This window comes from Notamacropus eugenii, chromosome 1 (genome assembly GCF_028372415.1).
Source record: "Notamacropus eugenii isolate mMacEug1 chromosome 1, mMacEug1.pri_v2, whole genome shotgun sequence".
NCBI classification, from domain to species: domain Eukaryota; kingdom Metazoa; phylum Chordata; class Mammalia; order Diprotodontia; family Macropodidae; genus Notamacropus; species Notamacropus eugenii.
In genome coordinates this window covers 249455246-249467578 of record NC_092872.1, presented here as the reverse complement: position 1 = coordinate 249467578, position 12333 = coordinate 249455246, and the positions used below count along the sequence as shown (strand labels likewise).

Sequence of the window (12333 nt, the reverse complement as noted above, 5' to 3'; positions counted from 1 at the left end):
CATGTGGAGCACTGGGACATCTTTGGGAAAAAGGCACTATGCATAGCAGCTTGGACACTAGACTGCAATCTTTTTCTTTTATACATCTGTATCTGGGTGTGTACGTGTGCATGTGCATGTGTGTGTGCACATATGTAACCCCCATCATCACTCCTACAACTATTCCTTGATGAGGGCTAAGGGAGGTTGACCAGTCCGACTCCAGGTCACTTTCTTTTCCTCTTCAGTTATCAGACATGATCAGGCTTTTTTCAAGCATGCTGGTGATTTAGTACTAGTTATTAAATTACACTGGAAGGTACACTATTGTAATTATACCCTGAGAACCCAAATCTAAAGAATACAAACAAGTTACTCTTCTCATTAACCTGCCTGGCCTAGTCCCAGTTAAATTTCTGGAGGGCTTGCTTCTCTCATGGCCAGCAGGGGTCTGACTAATCTGATGGAGCTTGGGAGGGGTTAGGGAGAAACCAGGAGGTGTTCTCCTTGGAGAAGCTTTGAGAAATTTGGGCCCCTCTCAGCCTCACTCTGCCCAAGGCTGACTCCTCATGTTTGCCAATGATGAAGAGCTGAGCCATCCAAGATGTTAGGGTAAAAATCTTATCTTGACTACAAGGACAGATGGGATGATTCTCCAGCACCTTCAACGTGAGTAGAACCATGGCCGTTTTGAAGGAGACTGCGATATTGCTAGATTGAGCATAGCTACAAAAGTGTGAGGCTGAGAACAAGGTCAGAGCTTTTAGCTCCTCTTCCATCTTGCTTCCAGAGCTCCTGTCAGCCCCTGCCCATTCATCCAGGGTTCCTGTGCTCACAGTCACCCCTGGCTTCTTTGGGTTTCCCATGGAAGGAGCTCACTCAGCCCACATCCCACATCACTATGCAAGGGATCTGGAGACCCATCAAAAAACACTCACTGTATTTCCCAACTCTCAAGTAGCTTTTCCAGAGGAAAAAATCACTTACTAAATTACTGTCCATTAAGGTGTTATTGACTGACAATGGTTTTAATGTGGAATAATATCTTGACCCAAAGGAATGAATTTCTAATTACAGAATTCAAAACAATATCTACACAGATCTATGGGGAGCATTTTTTTTTGTAGCAATGATTTCTCAGAGCCCCTCACATAGTACTCAATCTGCAGTATTGATTCTCCTACGTATGGCCAGTCCTGCTTCCCAGAATGCTTAGGCATTCAGGATACTAGCTGAAACCTGCTCCCCACTACACTTTGTGGAATGTGACCCCAAAGAGAACCTGTTGGCTTTACTCAAGTAGGAAATTGTTGTCTAATGACACATACATGTTAACGTGCACACTTAGCCACAAGCTAAGTGATGTACAGAAATAAAGATCAGAAAAGAGTGAGCAGGAAGCAAGGCTGGACAGGTCTTTAGGAATCATTGAATTATAAGATTAGCCATCGGCAAGACAGATTGGCATGACCACCCTTGGCACAGAAAGAGACAGACTTAGGGAAATGAAGAGAGCTCTGCCCAGAGCTACCGCACTGCAGACATAGAATTAGACTCAGAACTAGAGCAGAGCCAGCCTGCCAATCTCAGGTGCCTGTCATCTTTTCTCTCCACTGCTTTCTCCTCAGGCTACTTGGTTATAAGAGACATTTTCTCAGTGATCAGTTAGCATTGTCCTTCCTGTGCCATATGAAAAATCTATGGAAGCAGCAGGGGGTACTGAGATAGAGAAGCCAGATTAACATTCAGTTTGCCCAGTTAAAGCCTGGGGTGGGGCTTCCTGTCTTTGGAATAAGAATTAGGGGATCTCAAATAGCAATGTTGTTCTCTGTACACTGAGCTATCACCTACTGGTCATCAGAGACTGCCTGGATTTTGTTGCCAGAGCTCCAGCTGGCTGAGAATTCACTGCCCAGCTACAGCCTCACAGACTAAATGCTAAACCCACGTAATCATTTGGCAGAGCCCTCTGAAGCACACCAGGTCCCAAATCCTTTCTCACAGCTCACGGCTCTTGGACTACTAGTGAGACTGGCAGCAGCTCCTGCTATGCGAGATCTTTCCACTGTGAGGCCCAGGAGTGCTAACAGCGAGTGAAGCCATGCAGAGGAACTCTTCAGAAAGAGGCATCTGTCCCGAGAGAGCAGCTGCCCCCAGACACAGGGCTTCCCTTGGCCGGTGGCTTCAGCACCAGCAGGACGGCTGCTGTGTCTGGGCCCTGCTGGAAGCCTCCAAGATCAGGAGCTGGTCTTGTCCTGCTGGATCCCAGGGGCTGGCTCCAGGGCTGGCGGGGACCACTTCTGCAGTTTTGCTTCAGATACAGTCTGCTACTCTACCCAACCTCCTGCTCACAGGCGGTCAGATCGAAATGTTTCCTCCACTGAGGGGTCAGGTAAGCCCATGCTAGGGTCCCTCAGCATGTTGAGTCCATCCAGGCTCAGGGGTTCAATCTGGAATTCATCATCCAAAGGAAAAAGACCATCTGTATTAAAGTTCGACTCTGGCAGGCCTGCCAATGCGCTACTGAGGTCTTTGAACAGACTGGCATTTGTGTCTTCTGTGAGATGTAGAGAGAAGGGAGAAATATGTGTTGGGTAAGAGATACAATTCTATGTCCTGCTTAAAAAAACAAAACTAGACTTCCACACCGAAAAATGAAAAACCCTTCTATCAGTACAGTATCTCAATGATGGCAGTTTGTAAGCCATTTAGGGCTGCCTCTGACCCGTCAGACTCTGAAGTGATCCCCTTGTTCAATGATCACCTGGATTCAGGTGACTCCCAGACATGGGTCTCCAACTATAAAAGTCTGTTTTCCCTGCAGTCCCATCTTTCTTGATTTATACATATTCTCTCTATCAGAGGCTTTGAGCCTACAAAGTATCAGTAACCCTCTAGTGCAATGCGCTCATTTTACAGATGAGGAAACCAAGGGGGATTCTGTGGCATGTCCAAGCTAATTCAGGAGGATTTGAACACAGGTCTTCTGATTCCAAATTCAGCCCTTTTTCATCATACTATGCACTATTCCTGCTCTCACTTAATACAGAGTGTGTACATGTATATGGGTGTGTGTGAATACAGACCTCATCATCAGCTCTTCTCTTCCCTGGCTCCAAGAGCTTTCACATGATCCCATTTGTCTGGGAGTGGAATGAACCACAGTGCAGACTTCAGGAAGACGCATGGAATCATAAATCAGGTGATGTCAGCCCACACTTACCAGTTAGGACAGCATTTGGGAAACTCCCACAGCTGGAATACAGGAAATTTGGTCGCAGCTGAATGGAATTCTGCAGCCCTCTCTGAGCCTGCTCCATCATGGCTGCCTGGGAAGTACCAAAGACGCAGGGTCAGTGAATCCTGCTCACAGACAGGGAGTGCACTGGGTTTAGGGGATGTAATTTCTGCTAAGGACACCCAATGGTCTAGACTAGAGCTTGGCTTCCAGGGCTAAGTTAGTCTTTACTATTCCACTGGTAATCTGCATTGTCATAGCACCTTTGGCCAAAATATCCCTTCACAGATGAAATAAGTGACTAATGTAGTTCACTTAATAGCCTTTAACTGCTTTAAGTTCACTCAATCACCTCTTCAGTTCATACTGGCAAATCTTTTTACCAATATGGAGAATCTGAAGAAATAACTACTTGTGAAAATACAAATGGTTCCTCTAAGCCAGAGGAGACATTGATTATCAAGGAATCGAGTGGCCCACAGCCGCCTTTTCTGGGCTCCTCATACTCAGCCCTCCTCTACTACCTCTACACCAGAGTAAAGAACTACCAGGTTGCTCCATTATGGTTCACCACAGTAACTGATAAGAAGGCCAAATTACTACTTAGTTTACTTCACTCAACCCTATCCTTGGATTTGAGTTTAAATTTCTTTAAATGAGGATGAAAGCATCTCAAACAGTAATGTTATTCCAAAATAAAGTCTCTGTAAAAACTGGGTGGAATTCATGAATAATTCTACAATTCTACAAATTCATCTAATGACAATTTTTGGAAATAAATCAATGAATTTTTATTAAGCATTTTGTGCCAAGCACCACGTCTTTCCAGTGAGCCCTACAAGCCTTGTGTCAGCCCAGGATTGCCCAGGATTCAGCTCCCCACCCCCTGACCCCTCTCTTCTCACCAGGGCCTTCCCAGTGAGTGCTACAATAGCCCAGCATCTTGCCACCTATCTCCTGTCCTGTCTTAACCCTCATGCCTTTTCCTGTGCTCCAGAGGCCATCCCTGGATCAGACCATGGTCATCCCAAAAAGACAGCTCCCCTGCTCAGCCCAGATGCTAAACTAAGCAGTACTAAAACAGATCTGAAGATAGAAAGTATTCAAGCCACAGGAGGGACTACATGAAAACAAAAAGAATTACCTCATCTACCATTAGGGGTTTCTATGTGAAAGTCTAGAAAATATGGTTCACACCTAGGACAGGGTATGAAAAATAGCATAAAACACTTTGGTACCCAACCAAGGTTTGCCTACCTGTTGAGAAAAGGCTGGCCCTTGCCTTATGGCCTGTTGTTCAAAGCATACATCTGGAAAAAAGCTGGTCAAAGAAGAGCCCTTGAGAAACAAGAGGCAAAGAGTGAGATTTAGTTTCAGTAAGAAACAAAGACATTTTGCATTCCTTCCTTTGCCAGGAATGCCTTCTGCTACTTACATGGGAAGAGAGGAGCTCAAAATCTGAACGTGGTGGTGAAGAGAGCTGGGGCTGCTGGGCATGGATTTGTTCTTGGCCTCTGGATTGCTGAAGGGGGGGCTCAGGGAGCTCTTGGGGCATGGGATAAGGAGGTGGTAGTGGGGTTTGAGCTTCTGAGGGGAGGAAGGAAAGGGGACTTCGATCAGAAGGAACAACCTGGAAAGCAAACAAAAACAGAAATCAAATGAACGTCTACATTACTATGACTAAGAAATAACAGGAGGGATGGGTGGGTCTACTGCCCTTTCATTCAACAATAACTTTTCTTCTCTTCAATCACTTATGTTTTAAACAATTGATTTCTCTTCCTTCAATATATATCTCTTATCTCATTTCCCCACAAAAGCCTTTTTGTCTTTCAGTGTCAATTTCCACTGACCTCAAACTTTGAAAAAATTCTTTAAAACTCCAAAACCACAAATATCAAAAACTAGAATGAGAGAATAATCCTTGTGTATCTAATCTAATTTGGTCTAGAAAGAAGGGCTTTTAACCTGGGGTAATCTTTAAAAAATCTAGAAACTGCTGGGAAAACTGGGTAACAGTGTGGCAGAAACTGGGCATTGACCAAGGTCTGACACTGTACACAAGAATAAAGTCCAAATGGGTACATTATCTAACATGACTAATGTGAAAATTGGTTTAATAAGAATGTATATGTACAACTCAAATAAGATTGTATCCGGTCTCAGGGAGGGAGGGGGGGAAAATTTAAGACTTATGGAAGTGATTGTTGAAAACTGAAAATAAATTAATTTTTAAAAATCTATCTGGATAGACAGAGACAGATAATTGTATACAAATGATTTCCTTTGTAATTCTATGTATTTCATTTTATGCAATTAAAAACAGCATTCTGAGGTCCAAAGACCATCACCAAATGACAAAGGGGTCAAATACACAATAAAGGTGAAATCCATTAGACTGTGAGTTTCTTGAGAGCAGTGGCTCCTTTTGCCCCTTTTTTTTTGCTTAGCACAGTATACAAGAAGCCCTTAATAAATACTTATTGACTTAAAGAACCTCATTTCCAGAATATTCCTTGGATATAAGAACTCTTATCTTTTTTGTATCCTATAGGGGTCAAATGGGATGAAACATTTTAAAAGTATACAAATTTTTAAACAGCTCACTAATAAAGAACTAAAGAGACTCCTCACAGTTAGTAAATGATGTCAGCAGTTTTCACTTCTTCTAATCACCACGTTACATTTGTGTAACAATTTAGAATTAAGCTTTCTTGTATCCAAGATCAAAGGTAATCTTCAAAATATCAGGCAGTTTGGGAGGCAGGGCTGCATCATTATCTCAGTTTTCTAGGTGAGGAAAATAAAGCAGTACTTTGCTCAAGGTCACAGAGTTGGGGAATGGTTGAACTGGGAGTAAGCCCAGGCTATTTCCTCACTCCTAGTCTAGTAATCTAAAACAACTCAAATGCTATTCGTTTGTTACTCTAGTAATCTAAAACAACTCAAGTGTATTCGTGGAGTACCTAAAAAGCTGAAATGTGTTCAAAACCAAAACAGCTTCAGATAAATCAAGTCTTTTTCTATCCTGCATCAGTGGCTTCTGGATGGGATCAGAAGTTCTAATTCTTCCTCTCTAGATTTTTTTTAGCCTATTTCTAGTGGCCTCCATACCTAAAAGACTTCATAAATTTTCACAGCTTAGAGCTGCAAGATATCTTAGAAATCTGTGACTTGCACAAGGTCACAATGTAAGTTGTTCATAGTAAGGCAGCAGCCAGAACACAGATATGCTTATTTTTGGTCCACTGATCCTTTCTTTAAGCCATATTGTTCCATTTCAAATCTATAAAGAGAGATGATCAGGGAAATAAATCCAATCTGATTTAATGATATCAGATATCTTTGATGCCCCCTTTGGCATTCCCTGTAAAGAACTTTTAAAAAGTTTTAATAGTCTTTTTATTTGATGTGTGCACAGGGAAAGTAAACTCCTTTTACCACAAGCTTAAGCAGAATATGGTTAGTAAGGAAAGTCTGCTGTCACATAATATAGTTTCATATTAAAGAAAAATTATCTTTGGATTGTCTACATCACTGCCCATTCCATTTCCATGTTTTAGGGAGTTGCAAACTACATTTGCAGACTTGTACCCAGTGATCTCTAGTGCAACGGGGCTATTCTAAAGTAATCCAAGGAGAAAGATTTGTACAAATTTGGATCAGGTCTTCATTTAATGGATGAGGAAACTATGACCCAATATGACTTGCCCACGGTCACATACCTAGTGAAGGATATATCATTTCACCCAGGCTGAGGCTTCAGAGTAGGGCTCCTGCTTAGCTGTAGGGCTTACCTGGGTAGCAGGGAGCTGGTTCAGAGGACTGGTGGAGGAAAACTGTCTGCTGAAAACTCGAGGTGTCTCAGGGCCTGGGGAGAGCGTAAGAGGGCTCACTGGAGGCTGCCTCCGTCGACTTGGGCCACTCAAGCTTGTGGTAGAAAGAGAAGGGTTGCTAAGTGAAAACAGACGGAGTGACGGCTGAAGAGCAGAGGCATTGTGAACAGATGTCTGTGGGCAGATATTTAGGGAGGAAGAAAGTGCTGTTTTATTCAGTGTGGCTTGGATGGAGGGGTTACTTCGAGAACTTTGAAGACCTAAGAAAAGACAACAAATTCACTGTTATCCTCAGTACTTCAGGCTTCTCTGAACCTTGTTTTCCAAACATTAAGAAAAATTTGAGTTCCCACCAGTCATATCTGACAAAATTTTAAGTCTTATATTCTTGATCACTTTTTCCACTCTGAAATATATATAATATAGGGCAGCTAGCTAGCCCAGTAGATAGAGTCTGAAGTCAGGCCTGAAGTCAGGAAGACTTTTCAGGAGTTCAAATCCAGCCTCTGACATTTATGAGCTGTGTGACTCTGGGCAAGTCACTTAACTCTGCCTCAGTTCCTCATCTACAAAATGAATTGAAGAAGGACATGGTAAAACCACAGTAGCTTTGCCAAGAAAACCCCAAATGCGGTCACTAAAGGTCGAACACAACTGGAACGACTCAACAACAATGCCACTGATAAGGGAAAAGAATTCTACTAGACTAAATACACAATCATCTCAAGATAGGAATTACACAAAAATTTTCCAGTGGAATTACACAAGAATTTTCCAACAGAATATTACAGCCATGTAAAAGACTGATTTCCAGTTCAGGTCCCTAAATGGAAGGCTCAGGCATCTGGGTAAATAGCTATTCCTGGACTCAAGAAGCTAAGACCTAACTCTGGAGAAGTGTTCCTTTCTAGCAGAGGAACACAGATGAATCTAGAGATCTGAACAGGCTTCTCTGAATTGAGGACATGAATGTTTTTCTTCTTTTTTTGCTGAAGTTTTATTGATAATGTTTGTTTTTTACATCACAATCATATATTACTTACACAAATATTACACAATAACATATTACTTGCTCCCATATCTCCAACCCAATGAAACGTTCCTTGTAATACAAGCAGTGAAACAAGACCAACTGACATAGAAACTTAACAGTGTATTCCACGTGTTGCCTCCACAGACCTCGACTTTTCCAAGAAACGGAGGGAGGCATATTTCAAGGTTACTTTTCTGGAAAAAAAAAAAAAAGCTCTACAGAATCTACCTGGAATACAGCTTTTTAAATGGTCTCCTTCTATTACACTAAAATCCAGTTAGAGATAGAGGAGATAGTACAGGAAAATCAAAGGAAAGAGTAATGAATGAGTCCTCTCTCTCCTAATTATGTTTCTGTGTTTAGGGTGTAAGGGAAGTGTTCATCACACTGTGTTCCAATACAGGTAAAAGGAAGAGTTGGGGGATGGGATAGCTTTTTTTCTTTAAAGGTCAGAGGTAGCCAGGCAGTTTAACAATATGAAAGGGAGTATGAAAAAAGTATTTCCATGTGCAAAGAATTAGGTGTTCCTATGAAGTAAGGAGACTAATTTTCTTGCAAGACTTGTGTAAACAGAGAAAGAGTGAACTCTAGGATGTGTTGTAATATATCTCAACAGCTGCAATACTTTCAAGGTTGGCCAATCAGTTTTGTGTCAACGATTATGATGAAAAGGAGGTTGAATTATTCTGTGAAGGGGTAGAAAATTGATGTTATTTAGAGAAAAGAAATAGGAATTACTTTCTTGGCAAAAAAAAAAATATGCAGAGGACTCACTGACTCATTACAAAGACTTCAGGGTAAATTCAAGTGTAAAAATTTGTGACTGGCACAAAATTTCCAGGCCATAAAACATTTATCCAATACTTCGCTGGGATAAAGAAACTGTTGGAAAACTGAGAAACTTGCTTTGGTTTGTTCAAATAGATGCATAATCAAAGAAGTATGGGTGAAAATGAAACCTCATTCTGGGAAAAAAAGCCCAAAACTCAAACACGAAAAAAGTTATTGTTGATAACAGTGTCTGTCACGTGTTTTCTATCATGAAAACAAATGGGGCATTTATTCTTTCAAAGAAAACTAAAAAACAAAAAGTGCTTTTGAGGAAAACTGTAACTGATAAGGAAGCAGTATTTCTAATATGACCCAGGGACAAAGTGCCAAAGTCTGCGATAGAACTCTCAAAGTCCTGAAACCCAAGAAGGTGTGTCAGGTCTAAAAAAATGTGAGACAATGTTTTCTGTCTTTGACATCAGTGACACTGTTCATGTAGAGTTCATTTCCAGGGGTCAAATAATCAACCGAGGATATTATGTAGAGATTCTGGAGCAACTAAGAGATTCTGTATGATACAAAAGAATTAAGTTTTCTTCATGACAGTGCTTGAATTCATAGCACACACTCTGTAAAATGGTATCTCACTATCACCCATCTAGATTGCCCACCTCGTGGAGGTAGGATTGGTTCTGAAAGATTTCTTCAAAAGTCTAATCTACCCTCAAGTGACAAAAGTGTCACTATTGGGAACATTTCAAAAGAATAAAAAAATGTGCCTGGAATGCTGAAAGCAGCTGACAAAGAGAAGATAAAAAATATTTTGAAATATGACTAATGTGGAACTATGATTGTACAATATATGTACAACATGTAAAACTGCACATATAGCCAACTGCATGCCTCTGTGGGGAGGGGGGAAGGAGGAAGAAAAAATTTGGAACTAAAAACTTCTAAAAGTGAATGTTGAAAAATGAATATGTAAATAAATAAAATATTTTGAATATCACTACAAGCCAGCATTTACTTTGATGAAAGACCTGGTATGTTTGCTAGAAACATCTAGTCTCAGTGCTTTATAATTATATCCGTGTTATACCTTCAATCAATTCAGGTAAAAGCCTGAAAATATTTTAACCCCTTAAAATAATTATTGAAAATTGTTTCTAAGAGGCTTATTACTGTAAATGACATCCTTACTAACACTGCTGAGTATTTTACATTGAGTGAGGACTCAGAACTGCCTCAGATGCCTGTCTTGACTTGAGTAGTTTTAGAGGGACATGACTCAATCAGCAATTAATTCAAATATGTGCACTAACAGGCCACATTGTAATAGGTGTTATTCTATTAATATCATCAAGTGCATCTGCAAATTCAAACCAAATGTCTTTAATTCTGATAGATATATAGATGATACATATGTATTCAATATAAATCATGACCGCATCTATTTTCATTACTACACACATACACAGTGTAAAATGATAAGCCAAGCACCATTATGAAAAGTGAGTTTACTTTTCCATTTATCTGAAGTTATCTAACAGATGCACAGAACTAAGATTAAAGCTACGTTCTCTTTTCTACTATTCTCATTCAAAGAAATTATAAAGTGCTTTGTACATACATTGTAAAACACTTTGTGAATATGGATAGATATTACTATTGTTGCTGTTAACAGCCTACGTAGCTGACTGGGGTAGGCCGCGCAGCCCAGCTTCACACCTTTGTTTCATGATAAAATCGTATTCCTGTAGTCCTCATGCCTGTTGTTATTGCTGTACACATTTCTCAGTCGTGTTTGACTTTTTCTGTCACCATTTTAGGGTTTTCTTGGCAAAAGCACTAGAGTGGTTTGCCGTTTCCTTCATCAATTCATTTTATAGATGGGGAAACTAAGGCAAAGACGATTTGACCTGCCCAGAATCACACAGCTAGTAAAAGTATCTGAGGCTGGATTTGAACTTAGGAGGTTCAATCTTCTTGACTCCAGGCTCAGTGCTTTATCCATTTTGCCACCTAGCTCCTTCTTCATGACTAATGGAAACCAATTACCTGAAGAGCTTCTAATTCCCAGATGAGTCATAGCAGCTGGGAGATTTCCCATACTATTGCCAACACTCATACTGCCAAACCAGTGGCCATCAGGATCCAAAGATGTAGGTAGAGGAGAGGAGGAATGAAGACTGGTTAAGTCTGGTAATGACCCTCCAGTGTTTAGGTTCCCCAGAAAAGGTGCAAGTCCTGTGCTCTGGCCATTATGTGGAAAGGTACTAGAAGAAGACAAACAAATTATTTTTCAAAAGCAATGGGCTAGGAAATCATACATACACAATTTCATTACCATAGCTTGCAGTTCTTCACAAGGAATTTTTCATATTTACATAAGTGTCATAAGTGTTTAGATCTGAGATTTCTATGCATCTTTCCTAAAAGCTATCCTAGAAAATTCAGGTCACTTACTCCCTGGACTTTCTTTTTTAAGGTATCCTCTCAAAAACCTAAAGGTAGGAAAGAGATGCTATTGTTCTCTCCTGAGATCAGGAATGTAGGCACTAAGGCATCAACAAGGAGGAGATGCTACAGCTCCAAGATTGTATCTCGTAGGCAACAGACTCAGGAAATTCAGTCCCAGACTAAGTAACTATATTCAAATATGCCAGAAATTAGCAAGTGGGTTCCAGGTTGCAAATTTAAGGCAAATTTTAATAACTTCAGACCAACAGGCCTCAGGAAAAAGCTCCAGAATCAAAGAATTCATGGCAAAATTCAAAACATCTAATAGTTTAAACAGAGAGTATAAAGAAAAGGATTTGGTGATCACAAAGAATACACATGGTTTCATCAAGGTAAGGTTGTGCAAGGCTAAAAAGCATAAGTCCTTTTTGGACGGGGATACTAGATTAGAGCAGTACTGTCAGTATAGTTAACCTAAGATTTTACAAAAGCATTTTGTAAATGCTTGTGGAAAAGACAGAAATATAACTCCAGGAAAGTAGCAGTATATAAAATAAATTCACGTAAAACGATCAGCATTTCTGTATGTTGCCAATAAAACCCAGGAGGAAGAGACAGAAAGAGAAATTACATTTAAAATGCCAAAAAATACTTAGAAATCTACCTACCAAAACACACACAGGAACTATATGAACACACCTACAGAACATTCTTTAGGGAAATAAAAATAGACCTAAATAACTGGAGAAATATTAACTGCCCATTAGCAGGCAGAGCCGATAAAAATGTCACTAACCAAATTAATTTGTTCATTTAGTGCCATACCATTTAAAACTATCAAAGGGTTACTTTATAGAGCTAGAACAGAATGGAATTCATCTGGAGGAGAAATAGGTTAAGAATCTCAGGAGAAATAATGGGAGAAAAAAGAGGGGAAAGGAGACCTAGCAGTACCAAATCTCATACAATACTACAAAATAGTCCAAATGATTTGATACTGGTTAAGAATAAAGGTT

General features: G+C 40.3%; 1 protein-coding gene across 1 annotated transcript in view; it reads right to left on the bottom strand.

The window, feature by feature from the left end:
- Positions 1-983: 983 nt before the first annotated feature.
- The window catches only part of CRTC3 (CREB regulated transcription coactivator 3), an 82868-nt gene continuing 71518 nt past the window's right edge, over positions 984-12333 (bottom strand). Inside the window, exons 10-15 of the mRNA XM_072628493.1 lie at positions 10916-11133; positions 7015-7313; positions 4653-4847; positions 4475-4555; positions 3203-3308; positions 984-2536 (exon numbers count right to left, since the gene is read on the bottom strand). Coding sequence (XP_072484594.1) covers positions 2328-2536; positions 3203-3308; positions 4475-4555; positions 4653-4847; positions 7015-7313; positions 10916-11133 — 1108 coding nt within the window. The 3' untranslated portion in view covers positions 984-2327. The remainder of the gene's footprint in view (positions 2537-3202; positions 3309-4474; positions 4556-4652; positions 4848-7014; positions 7314-10915; positions 11134-12333) is intronic.